This window comes from Mus pahari, chromosome 7, assembly GCF_900095145.1.
Source record: "Mus pahari chromosome 7, PAHARI_EIJ_v1.1, whole genome shotgun sequence".
NCBI classification, from domain to species: Eukaryota; Metazoa; Chordata; class Mammalia; order Rodentia; family Muridae; genus Mus; species Mus pahari.
The window spans coordinates 111493260-111513292 of record NC_034596.1 but is presented as its reverse complement, the minus strand read 5'-3'; the positions used below and the strand labels follow the sequence as shown (position 1 = coordinate 111513292).

Below are 20033 nucleotides of genomic sequence, written 5' to 3'. Positions count from 1 at the left end.
AAAGACAAGAAAGACGAAGAGGAAGATATGAGTCTAGATTAAATTATTCACTGTCCTTCCCCAGGTTGGAATTCATAGTTGTGTGATTCCATGGTGGTGGTGATTGTGATTGTCCCACCCTTTCCTGCCCCACCTCACTAATAAAGTCCTTTCTTGTACCTGTCAAAAATAAATATTTATTTATCTATTTTATGTATATGAGTGCTCTAATTGCATGGATGTCTGCATGACAGAATAAGGCATCAGACAGAAGAGGGCATCAGATCCCATTACAGATGGCTGTGAGCCAGTGTGCAGTTGCTGGCATTTGAACTCAGGACCTCTGGAAGAACAACCAGAGTTCTTAACCACTGAGCCATCTCTCCAGCCCTAGCTTCATTTTATCTAAATAGGCAAATGGAATATCAAATGGAATATGTATGTGTATATATATATATATATATATATATATATATTTATACTTAGAGCCTTTGCAATTATTTCAAACACTGATTGTTATCAGAAACAGACCCCTACTTTCTGGTGTAATCCTGAGAGGGGACCAAGCACTCTTTTATAAAAGCTTCCTTTATACCGTGCTCTAAAGTTTCCTATAAGTTTGTTTAAAATACAGTTTAGTCATGATAATTTTGAACTTTTTCCCGTGCCTCTTTACACTTACCTTGATTACTCTCTGGATTCTGACTACACTTTCAGGTTTTTAAACACCATTGAGACAGCCTTGGCCTTCGGTGATGTCATCCTAATTGAGAACCTCAAGGAGACAGTGGATCCAGTCCTGGGTCCTCTGCTCGGCAGGAACACCACTAAGAAAGGAAAGTACGTATTATGTTGTTTCTTAAAGCTATGCCTTGTGCCAAGTGAATTGCTGCTCTCTCTGGTTCTTGGCCTTATACACAGACACCATCCACGGGCATCTACTTGGTGACATTTATGAACTCCATTCTATGACTGCTGCCCCCTGCAGCCAAACCAACCTCAGATAATTGGAACCCACTCCTCATTCTCCTTGGCAAGCTACCCCTGCTTATTTACTCCCTGCATCATAGACTGAGAATATACTGTCGTCTGAGAACAGTCCAGCATGCTCAGTTCATGCAGCTTGCTCTGACCTCAGCAACCTGCAGAACACTCTTGTCTGTCCTTTCTACACACCACTTGTATTAGTTAGTATAGTCTCAAAATAGACCTCAAATGACCAGTGTTTATCAACATATAGTAATATGATAGCATATAAATAGCATATAATAGCATAAAGTAATATAGAATCTAAAGCACTCATGTGTCAACTCTTAATACATTCATATTACTCTCTCTCTTTCTCTCTTTCAAAAGAGAGTCTAGCTCCATATTCCTGAAACCACACCCACACACCCAGTGGTGGGTTACCAACAAGGGGACTGTACACTACCTCACTCCCAGTCATAGGTGTAACTGTCCAAATGGCTTCATTCCCCTTGGGGCATTACATGCCCGAACATCCTCCTAGGGCATCAGAAGCACTTCAGGCGAGTCATTCTGTCACCTTTCTAAGCCCCTTGGAAGAAGGAGTTGCATCTTTAATCAGGCCGGCCTGGGGAAAGAGACTGGACTGCTTTAGTTGAAAGGCCATCTTTGAGGATGGGGACATGGTGGTGCAATCATAGGGTCTGAGTTTATATCCTACATAAAGTTGTGTGTGGTGGCACTTGTCTCAGCTGAGGTGGTAGGCGGAGGAAAGAGGATTAACAGACTCTCAAAGGCTTGGTAGCCTGATGTGTGCAGTAAAGAATAACACTGTGCCTTGTCTCAAACAAGGTGGAAGGCAAGGATGGACACCTGCCTCTGACCTCCACAGGCACCAGGACACAGATACGGACAGCTCCTCACTCGCATGCTCACACATGCATATGTACAAATGAACACATAAATCATTTCTAAACTGATGTCATTGAATAACATTTTTTTTTCATTTTTTCTTGTTTTTCTTCACTGAGGTAAAACTTCCCCAAACTCATTCTTCTTTGTCTCCCACTCTATCCCTGAGGTATCTGTCTCCTTTTGTGTCGCTGAATTTCTCCTGGAAGTGGAAGTGGGCAGAGTAAGGGTGACTAACTCTTAGTCTCCAGTCAATTACTATGGTATTTATTATACAGCTTCCCAAGTAAATCAACTTAGAGTGACTGACAACTTATAATTGTTTAATAAACCAAAATTTACCCAGACATGCATTTAGAAAATCTAATAAGCCACCTGACAAACTGTAACTCCTAACATAAATATAATTGCAGCTTTGCATGATGTGTTAAAAGTACAGTGTAGAATCTGGGATGTGCCAAACTGAAATCCCTGTCATTAAGATGCTGGCTCTATTATGAAGACCTAAAATTTTTGTCAGTGAAATATGTATTCTTTGAGCTTTAACATCAACTTGCAACAGCCTAATTTATGTATAAAAAAATGTGATGGCTCTCCATCACACATGAACTTGGGTGATCTGAAATTTCTCAGCACTGATAAGTTTAAGACATGACGTCTCCTGAAGCGGGGTGCAGTGGTGGCGTCTGGAGGATCTAGAGGCTTGAGTTTAGACACAAGATGTGCAGGGATCGTTAAGTTTCTCCACAAAGTCAGACCAGAGCAATCTAGACCCACAGGATAGCTCAGCAGCTAAAGGCACTTGTTACCAAGGCTGACAACCTGATTGTCACCAAGGCTGACAACCTGATTGTCACCAAGGCTGACAACCTGAGTTCCATCCCTAGCACCCACATGGTAAAAGGAGACAAGCCAACTCCTGCAAATTGTCCCCTTATTTCCACACATACACCTTGGTCTTCACATGTACATGTGAGCCACCATCCATCTGTAATGCTGGGAATTGAACTTAGGACCTCTAGAAAAGCAGTCAGTGTTCTTCACCACTGAGCCATCTCTCCATCCCCCCCTCATTTTACCATTTTAAACCAAGAAAATTTAATGTGCTCCATAAGAATATAACAGATGGAAGACTGGAGAACTGGCTCAGCACTGGAGAGTGCTGGCTGCTCTTCCAGAGGACCTGAATTTGGTCCCAGCACTCACATCAGGCAGTTCACAACTAACTACCTATTACTCCACTTCCAGCTTTAGCAATCCTAGCTGCTCAGTATGTGTGTGAAAACCACTCACTTCAGGGGAATATTAAGTCTGTATCTCCAGTTTTGCCTGCTTCCTTCATACATGCAGAAGGTTAGCGACTACAGTGTGGGTGGCACCTGTCTATATCCTTTTGGTACAGAATAAACCTCTGGCTACTGCTGTATGTCAGGACACAGCACTGGGGACTGCAGACTCAGTGGGATGAGGTGCCCTGCTCACAAGGACATGTCAGGACATGTCCTTGGGAGAAAGCCACCTCGGAAACAGTAAAACTTGCTGAGTAGACTGATCCCTTGCTCCCACCGTGGAGATGTGAAAAGACTTTACGTGAAAGTTACAGTTGATTGCATTGATAGTGAGTGAAGGTCTCAGAATATAAGTGGGCATTTATCAAATAAGCAGGCAGAGGCAGGAGTCCTAAGCAGAGAGACCTAATGCCAAATATCAAACCATTCAAAGCATCCAGTAGTTCTTGAGTGCAGCAGATGGAATCTAGTGGGTGGGGAGTCCATGTGGGCCATGCAAGGAGGGCAGTGTGCACAAGAGAGGTGAGCCTAGAGAGGTAAGCAGGACCCCCAACATGAGCCTTCGTGGCTGTAACACAAGTTGGCTTGTCTCTGTAGGTATATTATTCTTCTCTCCCTAGAAAGCCCCTTACTTCCTTTGAGAGCCTTGAGCAGAGCAAGTGGTGAGTGATGCAGATATTTAAGTACACAGTGAGGGTTGCATTTCTGAAGCCACCCTGTTGGCAAGTGGGGGGGGGGAAGTGTGTGTGAGTGAGTGAGTGAGTATGTTAATATCAGCCATGATTATAAATTGGGCATTACTGGTGAAAAAAGGATAGATCAAAAGTTATTATTTCCAGTCTTCTGCCAAGTAAATAGCTGCATGATTTATGGAGAGATGTGATGTGGGAATAGATGTGTGGAAAGAGATAATGACTTATTTTAGCGGTCATTGAAAGATAAAGGTTGTTTTTAAACATTTATTCCCCCAAAGAGAAGTAGCAGGTGGCTATGTGAATGTGGCACTTAGATTTTGGCTAACTGATTTGTTAAACAGAACAGCCACATGGAGAAGTAGTTAAGCTACCAGAGTGGGTGATTTAGGGAACTGATGTCCAGTCAACAGAGCAGAGAGTACCTTTTCTTCCTATGAGAAAAATGGGGAACAAGAAACCCTAGCTAGGTTGTCTTAGATGCTATTTGGAACAGACAGTTCCATGTGAAGAGACTTAGTTTCATCTCTTTCCATCTTCCTTCTTCTTGTATCTCTCTCCCTCCACACTTCCTTCCTTTCCTTCTCTGGTTTTTTAAAAAATTTTATGTTATGTGCATTGGTGTTTTGTCCGCCTCCTCTGTGTCTGTGTAAGTGTGTCAGATTCCCAGGAAGTAGAGTTACAGACAGGTGTGAGTTGCCAAGTGGGTGCCTGGAATGGAACCTGGGTCCTCTGGAAGGCCAGCGAGTTCTCTTAACCACTGAGTCATCTCTCCATCTCTCCATCAGCTATTTGAATCCGATCCTTTATATCTCTAGCTGGTCTCATACTCTGTGTTTAATCTGAGATGACCTTGAACTCCTGACACTACTGTTACCATCTCCCAAGTATGAGGATTGCAGGATTGCATTGCTACACCTACATTTCTTAATAAACTCTTCCAGATGAGTTGGTGCTGTCACCTCTCAGGTGACTTTCTATTAGTGCTATGTATATAATCAAACTTTTACTTGTCTACTTTCTGGGGTTGTTTTCTTCTTAAATCTTGGATATTTAGGGATAAGGGTAGCATGCTCATGCATGGCATCCTGTAGTGGTCAGAGGAGTCTTGCAGGGGGCTATTGTCTCTTTCCACCAGTGGGTCCTAGAGATCAAATGAAGTCATCAGGGTTAGTGACAGCCATACCACTGCACCCTAATTGTCTACGTTAAATGTCTGCCACTCAGCACAAGCTATGTCATTCTCTCTCTCCCTCCCTCAATCTCTCTTCTTCTCCTCTCTTCTCTTCTCTTCTCTTCTCTTCTCTTCTCTTCTCTTCTCTTCTCTTCTCTTCTCTTCTCTTCTCTCTCTCTCTCTCTCTCTCTCTTTCTCTCTCTCACACACACTCTCACTCCAGTTCAATATGTTTATTTTTGTTCATTTCCAAGCTCACTGTAAGATCTCTGTAGAGAGGAACAACATACTTTGTATTCCTTCAAAAAAAAAAAAAAGATTACTCAGGACACAAGTGGAACAATGAGGTAGAACTCCATTTCTGGAGCTGTGACAGTCTGGGTAGAGAAAAAGTAAATGTATCAGCTAAAGGATTGTTTTAATGTATCACAAAAGAAGAAGAAAAAAATTATAACCAAAAACAGAACAGGGAGAGAAAGCAGGTTTTGCTTCCTGTGGTTACCTGATACAGCTTAATGAGCTTGGGTTTCCTTCTGATGAATGTACAGTGTTGAGATGCCCACAGATATTTAGGATCAGTGGTGGCCTAAGAGATTTCTATATAACACTGTGAGCCACACTCTCTATTTACACTAAACTGTTTTAAAATAATAAGAATCAGCCGGCCGTGGTGGCGCATGCCTTTTGCACTCCGGAGGCAGAAGCAGGTGGATTTCTGAGTTTGAGGTCAGCCTGGTCTACAAAGTGAGTTCCAGGACAGCCAGGGCTACACAGAGAAACCCTGTCTCGAAAAACCAAAAAAAAAAAAAAAAAAAAAAAATCAATGTGTAACCACAAGAACAAGAACAAAAACAAAACAAAACAAAAAAGAAGAAGTCTTTTATTTATGGGTTTTCCCTAAGAGCCTTATTCTAATAATTTATTTGAAAGGGATTTTGTGTAGAACCTGCTCCAGTGATATTGATAGAATCTAACAAAAGTTCTGACTGGAAGGCTTAAGCTAGACCTTGGTGAGTGGTCAAAGACATGATTCTGAGTAACATCAACTCATGAGCAAATAGCAGAAGACTCAAAAGTATTGAAATAAATAACTGAAGCAATCCTGGTCTCATTGAAATCTAAGATTTCTACCTTTTTCTCTTGATAACAATGTGCTCATCAGTCATTTAGTGTCTCTTCTGTGTCCTGGACTGCACCCTGTTAGCTTTCTCCACTGCCTTCCATCATTGCTGTCATTTTAGCTCTTTTTATCCTGCTTCGGGAATTCTGTATCTTGCTTAGCAACATGAATTGGGTTTTCTATGTCTAAGTGTACTTCTCCATTATCTCCATGGGATTTGGCAAAGGGAGGAAAGTTAGTGCAGAGCTCAACCCACTGTCTGGACCTGGGTGTGCAAACAACAACAGGAGTCTCTCAGGCTTCTGCAGAGCTTGTTGTTGGAATCCGACATTGGACTAAAAGTCCTGAGAGAAATCCTGCTTCAAATCTTAGTCTATTGTAGTCTACATTGTTGATTGTGAGTGACCTATTTAGCCTGTTTTACTGTGTTTAAATATTTTTGTTTTGGTGTTTGGTTTTGGGTGTTTGGTTTGGTTTGGTTTTAAATCTGGTGAGAAAAAAAAAAAATCAAAGAACACAGTATATAGTCATGAGCACACTTTGCCAGAAACAGATGGCCATGTTTGTGTCTTCCCATGATGTCAGAATTTATTGAAAAGTGGTAACTTGACAAGATTTATCAGCTTCTATGACATCAGCTTTTAATAGAATCAGTCTCCTTTGATATCTTGCTGAAGTGAATGCAGGTTATTTTATCTGAGTCTTATTTACTAATATTCACTCTCATATCGCACAGCACACAGTAAATATATCTGCATTCATACATATGGGTTGCTGAACAAACACAAGTTTAAAAGGTTGGAGCAGAGTCCAAGAGGTTTCAGAAGTGGCTGAGAGAGTCTGTACTGATGAGATAAGAGACCAGACCACTGTCGGGAGGGGCTGCTACTGGGCCTGCTGGAAACAGGGTTGAGAGTGAAGCTGCAGATTTCAGATTAATGAAAGGCCGAACTGGGACCAGAGCAGGAAACTGGTTAGAAGCAGGAAACAACAGTTCATGGCCAGGTCCTGAAGGACAAATGGGCAAAGGTAATTGTCAGGCAGGCAGTTGATTAAGGAGTCTCACCCTGTTAAAGACGTACCAGGTGCCAGATGGTAGGTTGGTGTGGGGCTGTGCCATCACAGTGGGAAATGGACATCACTTTGGAGGGGTTTGGGTGAGGGAATTACACCTCTCCTTAGTCTGGTTTGTTCAATAAACTATTGGATGTGGTTTTCCTGATGTAATTTTAAGATACCCATGGGCCCCTACATTCTCAATACACCCCAATAAATTTTAAGGATTCTCTTCCCAGTCTGTGTTGGATGTTACCAGATAGTCCTAGTTTCAGAAGCTACCCAGAGGCTGTGGTCATCCTTCTCAAAGTGGAGTCAAAAGCTGCTCATATAATGGATTCTCCTAGGGCATAGCACAGCCTGAAAAAAAAAAATCACTGCTTTATACAACATGGACAAACTTATCATAGGCCATAGCCTGACCTCAACATACATATTTAATGTATATTCTTTGCTTTGACTAGTTAACTAATAATGCTAGGAATAATATATGACTGATTGTGAGCATTAACTGACTGAGCCTTAGTTCCTGAGGTAGGACATTGTCTTTTGGTGTCAGGAATGTAAACTAACCACAGATTAAGCTGTAAGGAGATCAGCAAAAGGTTGGGGATAAAGGCTATCTCTATGTTCCATGATACTTTAATCATTCCCAGAAGAAATAAGTTTTGAGTTTTGTTTTATTTTATTTTAAACTTCTAATACTTAATGCTGATACTATAAAATCAGGAGTATATGAGCTGGAGATGCAGCTCAGTGGTTAAGAGCACGGTCTACTCTTTCTAAGGACTCGATTCAATTCCCAGCACCCACATGGCAGCTTACAACCATCTGTAATTCCTTTTAAAGGCATAATAGTCAGTATACATTTGCCATTTGGATTACTGCTGACCCCCTCAAGCCACATGGGCCCCTCCTTTCCTATTCTGTTCCCCTCTTCCAAGAACAATCAAGAAGTTTGCATTTTGTTGAACATCCTGCTATTTACAACAATTTTGTCATGTGTGTGTGTGATCACAAATGGTATACTGCTTAGCTTTGTTTGATATATATATTAGGAGCTACACAACTCCAAATATTATAGATTATTTTTATATGCATGTTACAAATATCACAATGAAAGGATCTTCTGAGTTTGCAAATGGAATAATTGTGTTATAAAGTCTATGTGTGTCAACCTCAAAAGCTAATGCCACGGGTCTGGGTGAGATGGTTTAGTCAGGAAAGTGCTTGCTGGATCTCAGTTCAGTCTTTGGAACCCATGAGAGCCAGATTTAGCAGCGCGTGCCCACAATCCTGGTGCTACAGAGGCAGAACCAGAAGGATAGATCATTGATGAGCTCCAAACCCAGTGAGAGACTCAGCTTTAAAATCAAGGTGGAAAGCTATTAAGGAAGACAAGTTGATTTGTGGCCTGTACATGAGCATATACACACACATACACACAGGCACACATGTACACACACACACAAGATAACACACACAAATATATCACTTGGTTTTCCAAAGTTTTTAGTGCTTATTAGAAAATAAGCACTGATAATATATAATTATGATGTCTTTCAGAAAGCCAGGTTAGGAAAAAAAATCATTGAGCTGTTTTTATAACACAAAAGATTCCTATATGTAATACTACCTCTTTCTATGAGGGACCACTCCCACCTTTTACACTGTCTCTACTCTTACTTTGAAATGAAAAATCTATAGGTGCCCCTGTTCTGAGAGTATTTTTTTTTCCAACAAGAGATTAAGAGGGACTTGGAACAATAAAATCTTAATATTTTAGAGATCATATTGTCTCCACCTGATAAGGTATTTAAAACAGAATAAATTCTTGTCCCTTTACTTAACTCACATTTTTATTAAAATAAGGAACTTTAAAAAAATATCCACATATATGGGAGCTTTCAGGGAATATGGAAACAGAATAGACAGGTAGAATGAATTATTTTTACTTGCTTAACTCAATAAATAAAATCTGAGAGAAAATAATGTAAGAGAAAATGATAATGGGGGAAAGCTGACGTGTTCCGTGTAGAGGGATGTGACCATGAATGCAACAGGACTGGGAATGTGTGGGAATCACTTTGGTCCCCCTCAGATTAATTACATTTGTAAATTTGCTTTTTGGAACATTTTACTCAAGTGTCTGTTCCTCTTATTTCTATGTCAATCTCTATGTTTTTCTTTGTATTTCAAAGACAAGACAGTGTTAAAATTTTTAAAATCGGGCAGGAGAATTTGTAAGTATCATAAAGCTATGGTATTATTTAGCAACTCTTTGTCACAGTCCCTGGGAGCAGGAGGGGTTCATGTGCTTAGTCTCCTGCTGGGAGCACCAAAGCTCACAAAGTTATCAACTATGAATAGTGTTTGTATTTATTTTAGTTATTTATTTGGGAAGGGGCTTTTAAGAAGAACACTGTTAGTTTATTTTTTTGCTAATAGTAAATGTCTGTGCAATGTTCGTGATAGATACAGTATAGTCCCAAAGTTGAAGTCCATTAAAAATTGGGATTTGCGGAGTATGAAGTAATGAATACTAATTACTCCTTTCATGTCTGACAGCTCCCTGTAGGCCAATACATCAGCCGAGACTTTAATTTGGTTCGAGTAATGGTTTCATCAATAGTGCATTAAATCTGTGTTTGAGAAGATATACAGTTGAACCTGACCCACACTGTAGATACCTGCCATAAAAGGGCCATAGGCTGACAACAGATGGATAATTACAAATAATTAAATCCACCTAACTCCAGACAATCCTAATTTCATTTAAAATATATCTTAACGAATCAATCGACAGAAAACATATCTGGGAAGATTTATCAACATGTATTTTTTCCCCAAAGCAAATTTACTGGCTTACATATCAGAGAAGTTGCTGAACCGTGAAGCATCTTTATAAAATTATATCACTTTAATCTTTCAAATCCCCACACGTGTCATGGAAGTCGGCGCTGAACTTGAATCTTGCCCAGAGTAACCTCACAGCAAGATGAATGTTCGTTTGTTTCTCAGGATATAAATATTTTTTAAAGATAATTTTTACTTCTTCCTGCATTTGCTCCACACATATTCTTTTAACAATAGTCTGTCTTAGAAAGAGACCTAATATTGGCTAACAGATGTATTACCTATCTGATATAAATTTTCATTTTACCAAACTAATACAGTAAAAAGGAGACAACCTTTTGTTGACATTTGTTTTATAATGACTGGCTCTCCTCACAGTGGTGGTAACATTAATAAAAACTGCCTTGTCAGCCGGTTTGCAGTTACTAAATGTTATGTTGGTGGTAGAATAATTGTGTCATGTTTAACTGTAGGCCTGTCTGAAGGAGTCTTAAGTAAGACCCTCTTTGATTCTCCAATCATTTAGCTTATAATAATCCAATAATCAGCATCTAGTCTCCCCTACCCTCTAACATCAAAATAAAGTTTTCAGGAAAAACACTACAACACCTTTTCCATTCTGAACTTTCCTCCAGTTTATAAAAGGAAATATATAGAGTCACACAAGGGTCTTGTGGGCATGACTCAATGTCACAGGATCTGGCTCTTAGATTTTATCTGAAAATGATTACCAAACCCTGCTACAGATTTCAAAGAAACAGAACACTTTGGATTCTCTTCCAGAAGAGCAGTCCTCCCAAACTGCAGTTTGTGATCCTTTAATACAGTGCCTCATGTTGTGTGACCCCAATCATGAAATTATTTTCATTATAACTTCATAACTGTAATTTTACTACTGTTATGAATCATAATGCAAATATTTTTGGATATAGTTTTACAAAAAGGTCATGACCCACAGGTTAAGAACCTGTGCTCTAACCCAACTTTAATGGACCTAGAATCTCTTGGTTTTGGCACCGTGCTATAGTATTTCAATATGGTAGGGGTGTGTGTGTGTGTGTGTGTGTGTGTGTGTGTGTGTGTGTGTGTGTGTGTATGTGTGTGTGCCTGCACGCACATTTGTGTCTATCCACATGCATGCGTGCATTTAGTCTAAGAGAGGTAATTTTCATTTAGTTTGCTTTCTGTTTTTTGTTCTTCTATGCAGTGTTTCCTGGAGTTCTAAAACATCCTTTTTGTTTCCTTTTGAAATTCCGATTGAAGTCATCTTTTACATAGAGGGCACATTGGCTATCTGTGCTCACTTGTGTGAAGGATCGAGCAGATTAACTCATTTCTGCTCCTCCTGGGCCTTCATTCCTCACCTTTAGGGTCTGCCAGCTGTGAAGCTTTCAGCCTGAAGCCTTTCGGGGAAGAACTGAGTTTGACCAAAGAGCACCGCCCTTCCTGCTGGGGTTGCTAAGTTACAGCTCAGAGCTCAGTGCCACACACCTGAGCTTTTTGGCTTTGCTCTCAACAGTAGCGGCAGGCACTCATTTTAAACAGCAGGGTGAACTGGAAGGCTTTCAGATGTCCATTGAAAGTTTATTTCTTCTCCGGAGTGTGCTTTTACGCTCAAAGAGTGGGGCTCTATTATTTATTTACCATAAAACCTAACTTCTATCTTTACCTGAATTGTCTAAATTAGAAAGAACTGAGTATAGAATACTACACAATATCTTTAAGGCAGTTTCTCTCCAAACCTCAAATCCTTTCAAAAGATGACATCTGCAGAAGACATGGCCATGCTTCCGACGCCCATCTTCACTGTAAACGAATTATGCTGTTTTCCAGGTTTGGTTTTGGATGACTATAAAAATAGTGGTGGCATTTGCTTTGGTACTCAGAGTGTCAGGTCAGAGATCTGTTAAGGTTCCTGTTATTCAAAACAGATAGTGGGTCAGCTGTCACTGTGCTGTCTGGAAAATGGCTCCAGTAAATGTAAGAGACTCCCTTGGTTTGCAGATGTGCATCCCCGAGATTGGTAGTCCTCATTCTGCCAGGAATTGTGATGAGCACTTTTAATGTCATCACTTTCAGTCAGAGCTCTGTTATTTCCAGGCTAGCCTGGTCTACATAGTGAGTTCTAGACCAGTCAGGAGTGCACAGTGAGATCCTGCCTCTAAAAGAAAGAAAGAAGATGTGGAGGGGGGACAGGAGGAGGGGAAAACCTCCACTATCTTAGTCAGGGCTTCTGTTGCTGTAAGGGGACACCATGACCAAAAAGCCTGTTGGGTAGGAAAAGGTTTATTCAGCTTACACTTCTACATTGCTGTCCATCGTCAAAGGAACTCAGGGCTGGAACCTGGAGGCAGGAAGTGATACAGAGGCCTTAGAGGGGTGCCATTTACTGGCTTGCTTCCCATGGCTTGCACAGCTTGCTTTCTTTTAGAACCCAGGACCACTGGCCCAAGAATGGCCCCACTCACCATGGGCTGGGCCCTCCCTTATCAATCACTAATTGAGAAAATGCCTTACAGCTGGATCTCATGGAGGCATTTCCTCAATGGAGGAGCCTTCCTCTCTTGAGATAGACTCTAGTTTGTGTCAAACTGACACAAAACCAGCCAGTGCATGCTTGGTTTTTTGTTTGTTTGGTTGGTTTTTGTTTTAAATGTTTTTTTTTTTTCTGAGAAGGAGAATAATTTTTATTCAAAAATCAGGATGGAGATGATTTGAGAGCAATAACACTTCCGAATGAAGGCAGGCTAAAATTCAGAAGACACAGTAGCTCTGGAGAGCATGGTCTAGAATGTTTTATGAGATTTCTCATATTCTTTTTTTAAGCTTTTATAAAATTTATTATAAAAAATCTGCAAATAAGTAAAACCATCAAATACCAAAGTTAACCAGAAACAAAATGTATTCAACTCATTAAGAGCTTAAGTACAGCTAGTGTAGGCACTGAAATATGAACCTTGAACACATTAGACCTTACACTTTCAGTGGAAATATATTTTTATTTTATCCACCACCCAAACCAAGAATCTATGACATAATTAGTACAAAGAAACAGTCTTTCAAACCTTGTATCCATTACCTGGTTCATTATATCATTTTTGTCCTCCCCTATCCTCTTTCCAGCCCCTCCCATGTCTCCAGTCCCAATTCCTCTCAAATTCATAGTCTCTGTTACTTTGTCATTTACACACACGCTGTCTAAATACATAAATACAGCCTGGTGAATTCCTTTAGTGTTGCATATATATATATATATATATATATATATATATATATATATATATATATGTGTGTGTGTGTGTGTGTGTGTGTGATTTCAGAACTGACCCCTTGGTACTGGACAACCATTTTAGAGGCTGGGCCCTGGGGAAACTGATTTCTCCTACGCTTAGCATTCCTAAGCTGCCTGTACGTCTTGACTAGAGTTTCCCCTTCTGTGTTAGCATGTCTGTTGGTGCTGTCTGTTTTCAGGCCTTGTTTGGGCAGCCATGTCTCTGAGCTATCGTGAATGAAGCTTCCCTGTCATTTTTAGGAGATATACTCTCATGGCAGATTTCCCAGCTCTCTGGCTCTTAAATCTCTCTGCTCCTCTTCTGTGACGACCTGTGAGCATCAGTAGCAGGGGTTGAGTTGTAGATGTATCCACCAGGGCTGAGCACTCTACCATCAGTTGCTTTCTGATTTTGGCCAGTTGTGGCTTTCTGTAAGGGTCTTCCTCCATTGCAAAGAGAAACTTCGTTGAGAAGTGAGGGAGCTACACTTACCTGTGAGTGTTTAGAGTAAGTATTTACATTTCAGCAAGGAATTATGTTTAGTGGTTTAATGCTAGTAACAGATTCTCTTCTAAGATCCACAGCCTTACCCTAGTCAATTACCTAGGTTTTTAGTGCCAGGTATGATTTCCCTCCTTTTGAGTGTACCTTAAGTCAAATTAGACAGCCGTTGGTGACTTCTGAGACACGAGTACCACTATACCCATAGGAATGAAAGACATAGGGTCCTTGATATGAAAATTGAACATTTTAACTTTCGGTTTCAGAATCGCACCTTGGAGACATTGCTGCTGTCTCTTGAAGGCCACTCTGGTTTTTAGGAATCTCCAGTAACAGCCATTGTTAGTACAAGGCTTTCAGAAAAGTGCTGTGAGAATCAGCCAGTAAACCCTGCTCATGTGTTTTCAAAGTAATGTGTGCATCCCACGACTACCATAATGGTGATCTTCCATGGCTGAAAGTAATGAGACATCTTTTTATTCCAGAACACTTTTGATCTTGGTTGTGAATGAACTTTGAAGAATTCCTATATTCCGAGTATAACAGGATTTTTTTCAAACCTGACCTATAAAAGTTGAATTTTGGTTAGTATATATTTGCAGATGATTACATTTATTTCTGAATCATTACTTTTCCCCTTAATATCCTTTACTTCTCCTGGAAACCAGAAGTCTGTAACTTTCATATAATTAAAAGAACTATCTTTAAAAGATATAAATTAAGTAATTCATATAATAAATATATTTACTAGAAATTATAGATCCTAGACTAGGCTACTTGAATAATCACAGCCACTTTCTTTCACAAACAACAGAATTTCTAAGCAAAGATCAGCTGGCCCTGTGTTCTGAGCCCTATTTTTCCTCTAGCTGCCTCAGGTTAGTCCCAAGTCAACTGTATCTTCTATGCCCTCTTGTGATCAATGGCTAAACAGGTTAACAGAGACATTGCAGGCAGCCTCTGTGAACACAAATTAGCCTGCAATGAGATACTGTGAAATAGATTTTACACTAGGTGTCCAGAGACCAGGGTCTTAGTGGTCCTGCTCTGCCAGGCAGCAGGGACCTTGAGCAAGTCATGAACTCTTTGGATCCATAAAAAGAATCCTCTAGAGGGGTTAGGCTTTCTCTAAAGTTACCACTCAGCAAGGTGAACCAGAATACCCTTGATTCACCCCATGTCCTGGCCAATTAGCCCATAGTGTTTGCCCTGGGAAAAATCATTTCAGTTCAGTTATGAGCTGTTTTAATAAGTCTCTTGCCTCCAAACCAGCCAAACTCATCCAGTTAGAAGGTCAAGGACAGCTAACGCCTTGAGTGTAAAAAATGCCCTCCATGGGCAACTGTACCCCAGATTTCGAGTTCCTCCCACCTGTGAGTCTCACTATGAGAAGATAAAAGAATATTCTGTTCTTGAGGGTAGCAGGACAGGTAACAAATTCAGACAGACGTTGCTTTAAGCAATACTCACACTTCCTACTCCTGTGCTACTTGCCACAGCTCCAGTGAGCCATGGCAGCCTCGAATACCGGAAGCCAACCTTGGGGTTTGCACTGTTCACAGAAGCAGTGACATTTGTCTGTCTGCTTCTCCACCCCTCTGGTTAATGTTGTTGTGGTTTAGAGTCTTCAAATCAGAAGAGAGTATTAACAGTCTGTTTAATTTTCCCAGACAGGAGATTAACCAAAAATTAACCTAGCAGCAATGATAAAACCAACTGTGTCATTATGCAATTTTTGCCTTTCATAGATCATAAACACCCCAATTGAGGATAATTTACTGTCCCTGGGAAACCTAAGGCTATCAGATGATGCTTCCGAGCAAGGTGTAAAAACCCAGTTTGTAGGCAGTTCTCTTCCACAGCACAATTCCCATCTCTAGTAACTATTTTCTTTTTAAAACTTTGTTACTTTTTTAGTGTATGTGCGTGTGCACATATGCATGTACCTTTCATGTGGAGGCTAGAATTTGATACTAAGCATTGCCTCCACTTGCTTGCCACCTTTGTTTTTTGAGACTGAACCCAGAGCTCACCAATCCATCCAGCTGGCTTGCCAGTGAGCCTCAGGGTTCATTCAGTTTCCATATCCCCAGTGCTAGTTGTACAGGTGTGCACCACACAGGTATCTTTATGTACACAATGAGGACCTCACTATCTAAACCATCTCCACTGCCCCCTCTCACAGGGAAAAAAATCAGACCTGAAAAAGTAGATACACACCCTGGCACTTAATTTGCAAATGCTTCATAATACACATAGGTACACAAGGGAGATACAGGGTTGACCGTAAGTTCATTACAGTGCACTTGCTGTAAAGCAGGTATATTTAACCAGCTAAAACATCTAACAATGACATCATGAGATGTCCATGCTTAATGTTGGCCTTTCTCCTGGATTGTCCTTGAAAACCTAAAGAGAGGTTATTTGTCGGTGAATGATCAGAACCATTGATTAGTGTGGGCTTTTAGCAGAAATCATACTACCATACTAACTGATGTCCTCTAGAGGAGAAGCCAGTAGCCTGCCAAGGTGTGACCCATCAGTGAAGAATGACTTTCAAGGGTTGGAAAAAATGAGAACATATTATCATGGAGAGATCTGTTGTGGGAAATATTAAAATAGAGACTGGCAGGCTTCCTGCGTGCTACTGCCGGCCAACCAGCGGACCACATGGCTCCAGCTGGGTGATCTCAACTCGGCATTCTCTCTGGGCTGGAGCTCCCGAGTCCCTTAGCAGATCACTGCTGCCAGCCCCACGCAATGACCGTTTACCCCACAGTCAGCCATCACAACACCCATTTAACCAGTAGGATCAAAACGCTTAAAGCTTATAATTAACCAATCAGATTTTTGTATCAATAAATCCTCAATTTACAAGATGCCAATACAATAATTTCAGAACCAATTGATAATGATAAAAGTTTTATCCCAATTATTCTGACCTTACGATATCATAACTACCTGTGGCTGGTTAAAGCCACGTTGGTTCACGTCTACCTCCATCTTGGCCTTCTTTCCCTCTCCCAGACACTCTCTGTCTCTGCAACTCTTAGCTCCACCTCCCTTTTCCCTGTCCAATCACAGGCCTCCTGCTACCCTAATGTAATTGGACAGGGAAAATCCTGCAACAGAGATCCACAGAGCTGATAAGATCAGATCATTTGACAACAAGCATTTTTTTTTTTTTTTTGGTTTTTGGTTTTTGGTTTTTCGAGATAAGGTTTCTCTATATAGCCCAGGCTGTCCTGGAACTCACTTTGTAGACCAGGCTGGCCTCGAATTCAGAAATCTGCCTGCCTCTGCCTCCCCGAGTGCTGGGATTAAAGGCAACAAGCATTGGCCGGTTTTTATTCTAGAGAGATTTCTTGCTGGGGCCCAAACACTATCTGCAGGCAAAATGTCTTTCATTTGAGATACTAGAACCAGAAGTATTTCAGTTTGAGATTTTTTTTTTTTAATTTGTGGTTATTGCATGGACATAATGGGGTATCTTGGGGATGTAACTCCAGTACTAATCATAAAATCCATGTATGTATAGCCGGGAGTGGTGGTGCACACCTTTAATCTCAGCACTCGGGAGGCAGAGGCAGGCGGATTTCTGAGTTTGAGGCCAGCCTTGTCTACAAAGTGAGTTCCAGGACAGCCAGAGCGATACAGAGAAACACTGTCTCGAAAAAACCAAAAAANAAAAAAACCAAAAAAAAAAAAAACCATGTATTAGCTTTTGTTATATGCACTGTTTATGACTTATCCACATTTTCTTAGGCCTTACCATTTCAGAAAACACACAAATATCAAATCAACTATTTTAGACATCATTTCATTTTTATTGTAAAAAAAAAAAAAAAAAAAAAAACCAAAAAAAAAGAAAGAAATCCATGTATGTGGCACTCACATGTGACATACTAGACCAATGGTGACATTGCACATGTTTGATTTTACCTGAACTTTGACCACAGCCCACGCAGGAGTCAGAGGTGGAATTTGCCTTGTGAGATCCTGTTGGCCCTCAAAAAAATGGGAATTTGAGGTTTGCAGCTTGCTTTCAAAAGTAAGTTGGCTGTGATGTTGGTGACTTGTTTGTCTGGTGGACCATGTACACACCACACAAACCGAAGCTAATTTGGCTTTTTACCATACATAATTCTTTATATGTCCCTGATGAGCTCTCCCAGGCTCTCAGTTTACCCTCCTTTTTCACATGACAGCATCATTTGGGGGCTTCTTGGATACTTGTGCACCTCCTTAGTGCAGAGACTATTAGATTCTTTGCTCATCTTTTCAAGGGCAGGCCTTTGATCTCTTCATGTCTTTTGTGTGGCAAGGGTTCGGTAGTTACTGATAATCTGCTTGTCCTGAACATTTCATATTACCAGAATCCTGTGCTGCAGGGTCCTTTGTAGCCCTCTCATTTGTCTTCATGATGATATTTTCATCCCCTTTTTAAAGACCTATCTCTTCCCATCTTTTGCCTGCCTTCTGATTGAGTAGATATTTGAACTTTACATGTACCTGACATATTGTGGTATCTGACACACAGACTCTTAAAATACTTTACTCACAATGCCTATTATTAGGAACTGTGGTAGCTGACCTTTAGTCTATAAAACAAGAGCTCAGGCCATCATGATCATCTGTTTGTCTATTCCAGCATCCTTGGTCTACCCACCTGTAAAGGTTCTCTGTATTCCAACAGGGATGTCAATACTCATCATCAGTTCTTGTCTTTGTTTTTCAAAGGGAGAAGAACACACTACAAAGGTATATACTGGCTCAGTCAAGTGGGTTGCTGGAATAATGTCTCTTTTTCCTCCTGGAAAAGAACTAACAAAGCCAACAAAGCAAAACCAGACACAGTGAATGGCATCATCACCTCCCAGCTTCACAAAGCCTGTCTCTAAAGTGGGCTGCTGGCTGTCCTGTCTCCAGCTTTGAGGCTAACACTTGCCATGGAAGGGAATTTTTCAGTGGAAACAAAATTTGAATTGGGTCTCTAGTCTACTCAGTCCTTGGGATTCTTAATTCATATCCAGGCAATTAAAGTTCGATTGAGATTCGAAAATGACCATCTTTATCATCTTTCCATATTAGAGCAAATTGTCTCAAAACTTCCTCCAAACAGTGGTGAGAGGGTACAAGGTACTTTATTGCCATCTGCACTTGATAGTCACTCTGTAAGGCACAGTCACAGAAGAGCCCAAGTCAACAGCCTAGATATTGCCACAACCGAACATCCTGAGTACCTCTGCTCATTTTTGTTTTAATGTTAGAAACAGGTGCTAGATGTGGCACACCATCATTTCTTCTGAATGTGCTCAATTTCCAACATTAATAAACTGAGTAAATACCTTTTCACCTGCAAGTCAGTGAGACAGGCAGTAAATAGTTTTTTCTCACGGGTTGTATAGCATTCTGTCATTAGATTAATTGCAATGTGGCCTTTGCATGGCATTGGTCATCATAATATTTCAGTAATCAAATGTTTTACAAAGCAGTGCTGATCGTACAGTCTAGAGTCGTCCCTCTACTCAGGAGGCTGAAATGGGAAATTTCAAGATCGAGGCCCAACCTGGGCAGCTCAGTGAAACATGTCACGGAATGAAAAGGTAAAAAGAGGGCTGGAGACAGGATTTGGTAGTATAGTGCCTATTGTCTAGCCTGTGTGAGGCTATGGGTTTAATCCCTGGGACTTCAAAAAAATAATATTTTACAGATTTAGTAGTAAAGAATTTAGAATTTTCACCAATATTCAAGATTAAATGAGAGTGAGAAGTTGTTCCTCAGTTTAGTAACACTCCAAACTTTTTATATGCAATTTCAGGCCACCTAAGCAAAATGTTTGAGAAGTTGAATCATCTATGGCTTCAATTTCTGTTTGTCAGTCTATCACTTGAATTGAAGAACTCTCCATTGTGGGTTCCTAACAGACAAGAGAATATAATCCAGGCAAAAACTTGTAGAAAACAATCAGTCTAAACATATATTTCAATAGCTTGGTTTTAGAAACAAAATCAACTATTAATATGTTGTTACTGTATTTGACATGGTGATAATATGTTAATATAATAAGGTATTGTTTAATAACATAGTGTATGTACATCTGTATTTTAATATTTTGGCAAGTAAAATATTCCACTCATGACATAGCAATATAGTTTAGTGTAGACACAGAGTTTGTGGGTGTGTATGTGTGTGTATGTGTGTGTGTGTGTGTGT

General features: G+C 40.4%; 1 protein-coding gene across 1 annotated transcript in view; it reads left to right on the top strand.

Moving 5' to 3' along the window:
• Window positions 1-20033, top strand: part of Dnah11 (dynein axonemal heavy chain 11) — a 302790-nt gene that overhangs the window by 226949 nt on the left and 55808 nt on the right. Inside the window, exon 65 of the mRNA XM_021201453.2 lies at window positions 697-819. Coding sequence (XP_021057112.1) covers window positions 697-819 — 123 coding nt within the window. The remainder of the gene's footprint in view (window positions 1-696; window positions 820-20033) is intronic.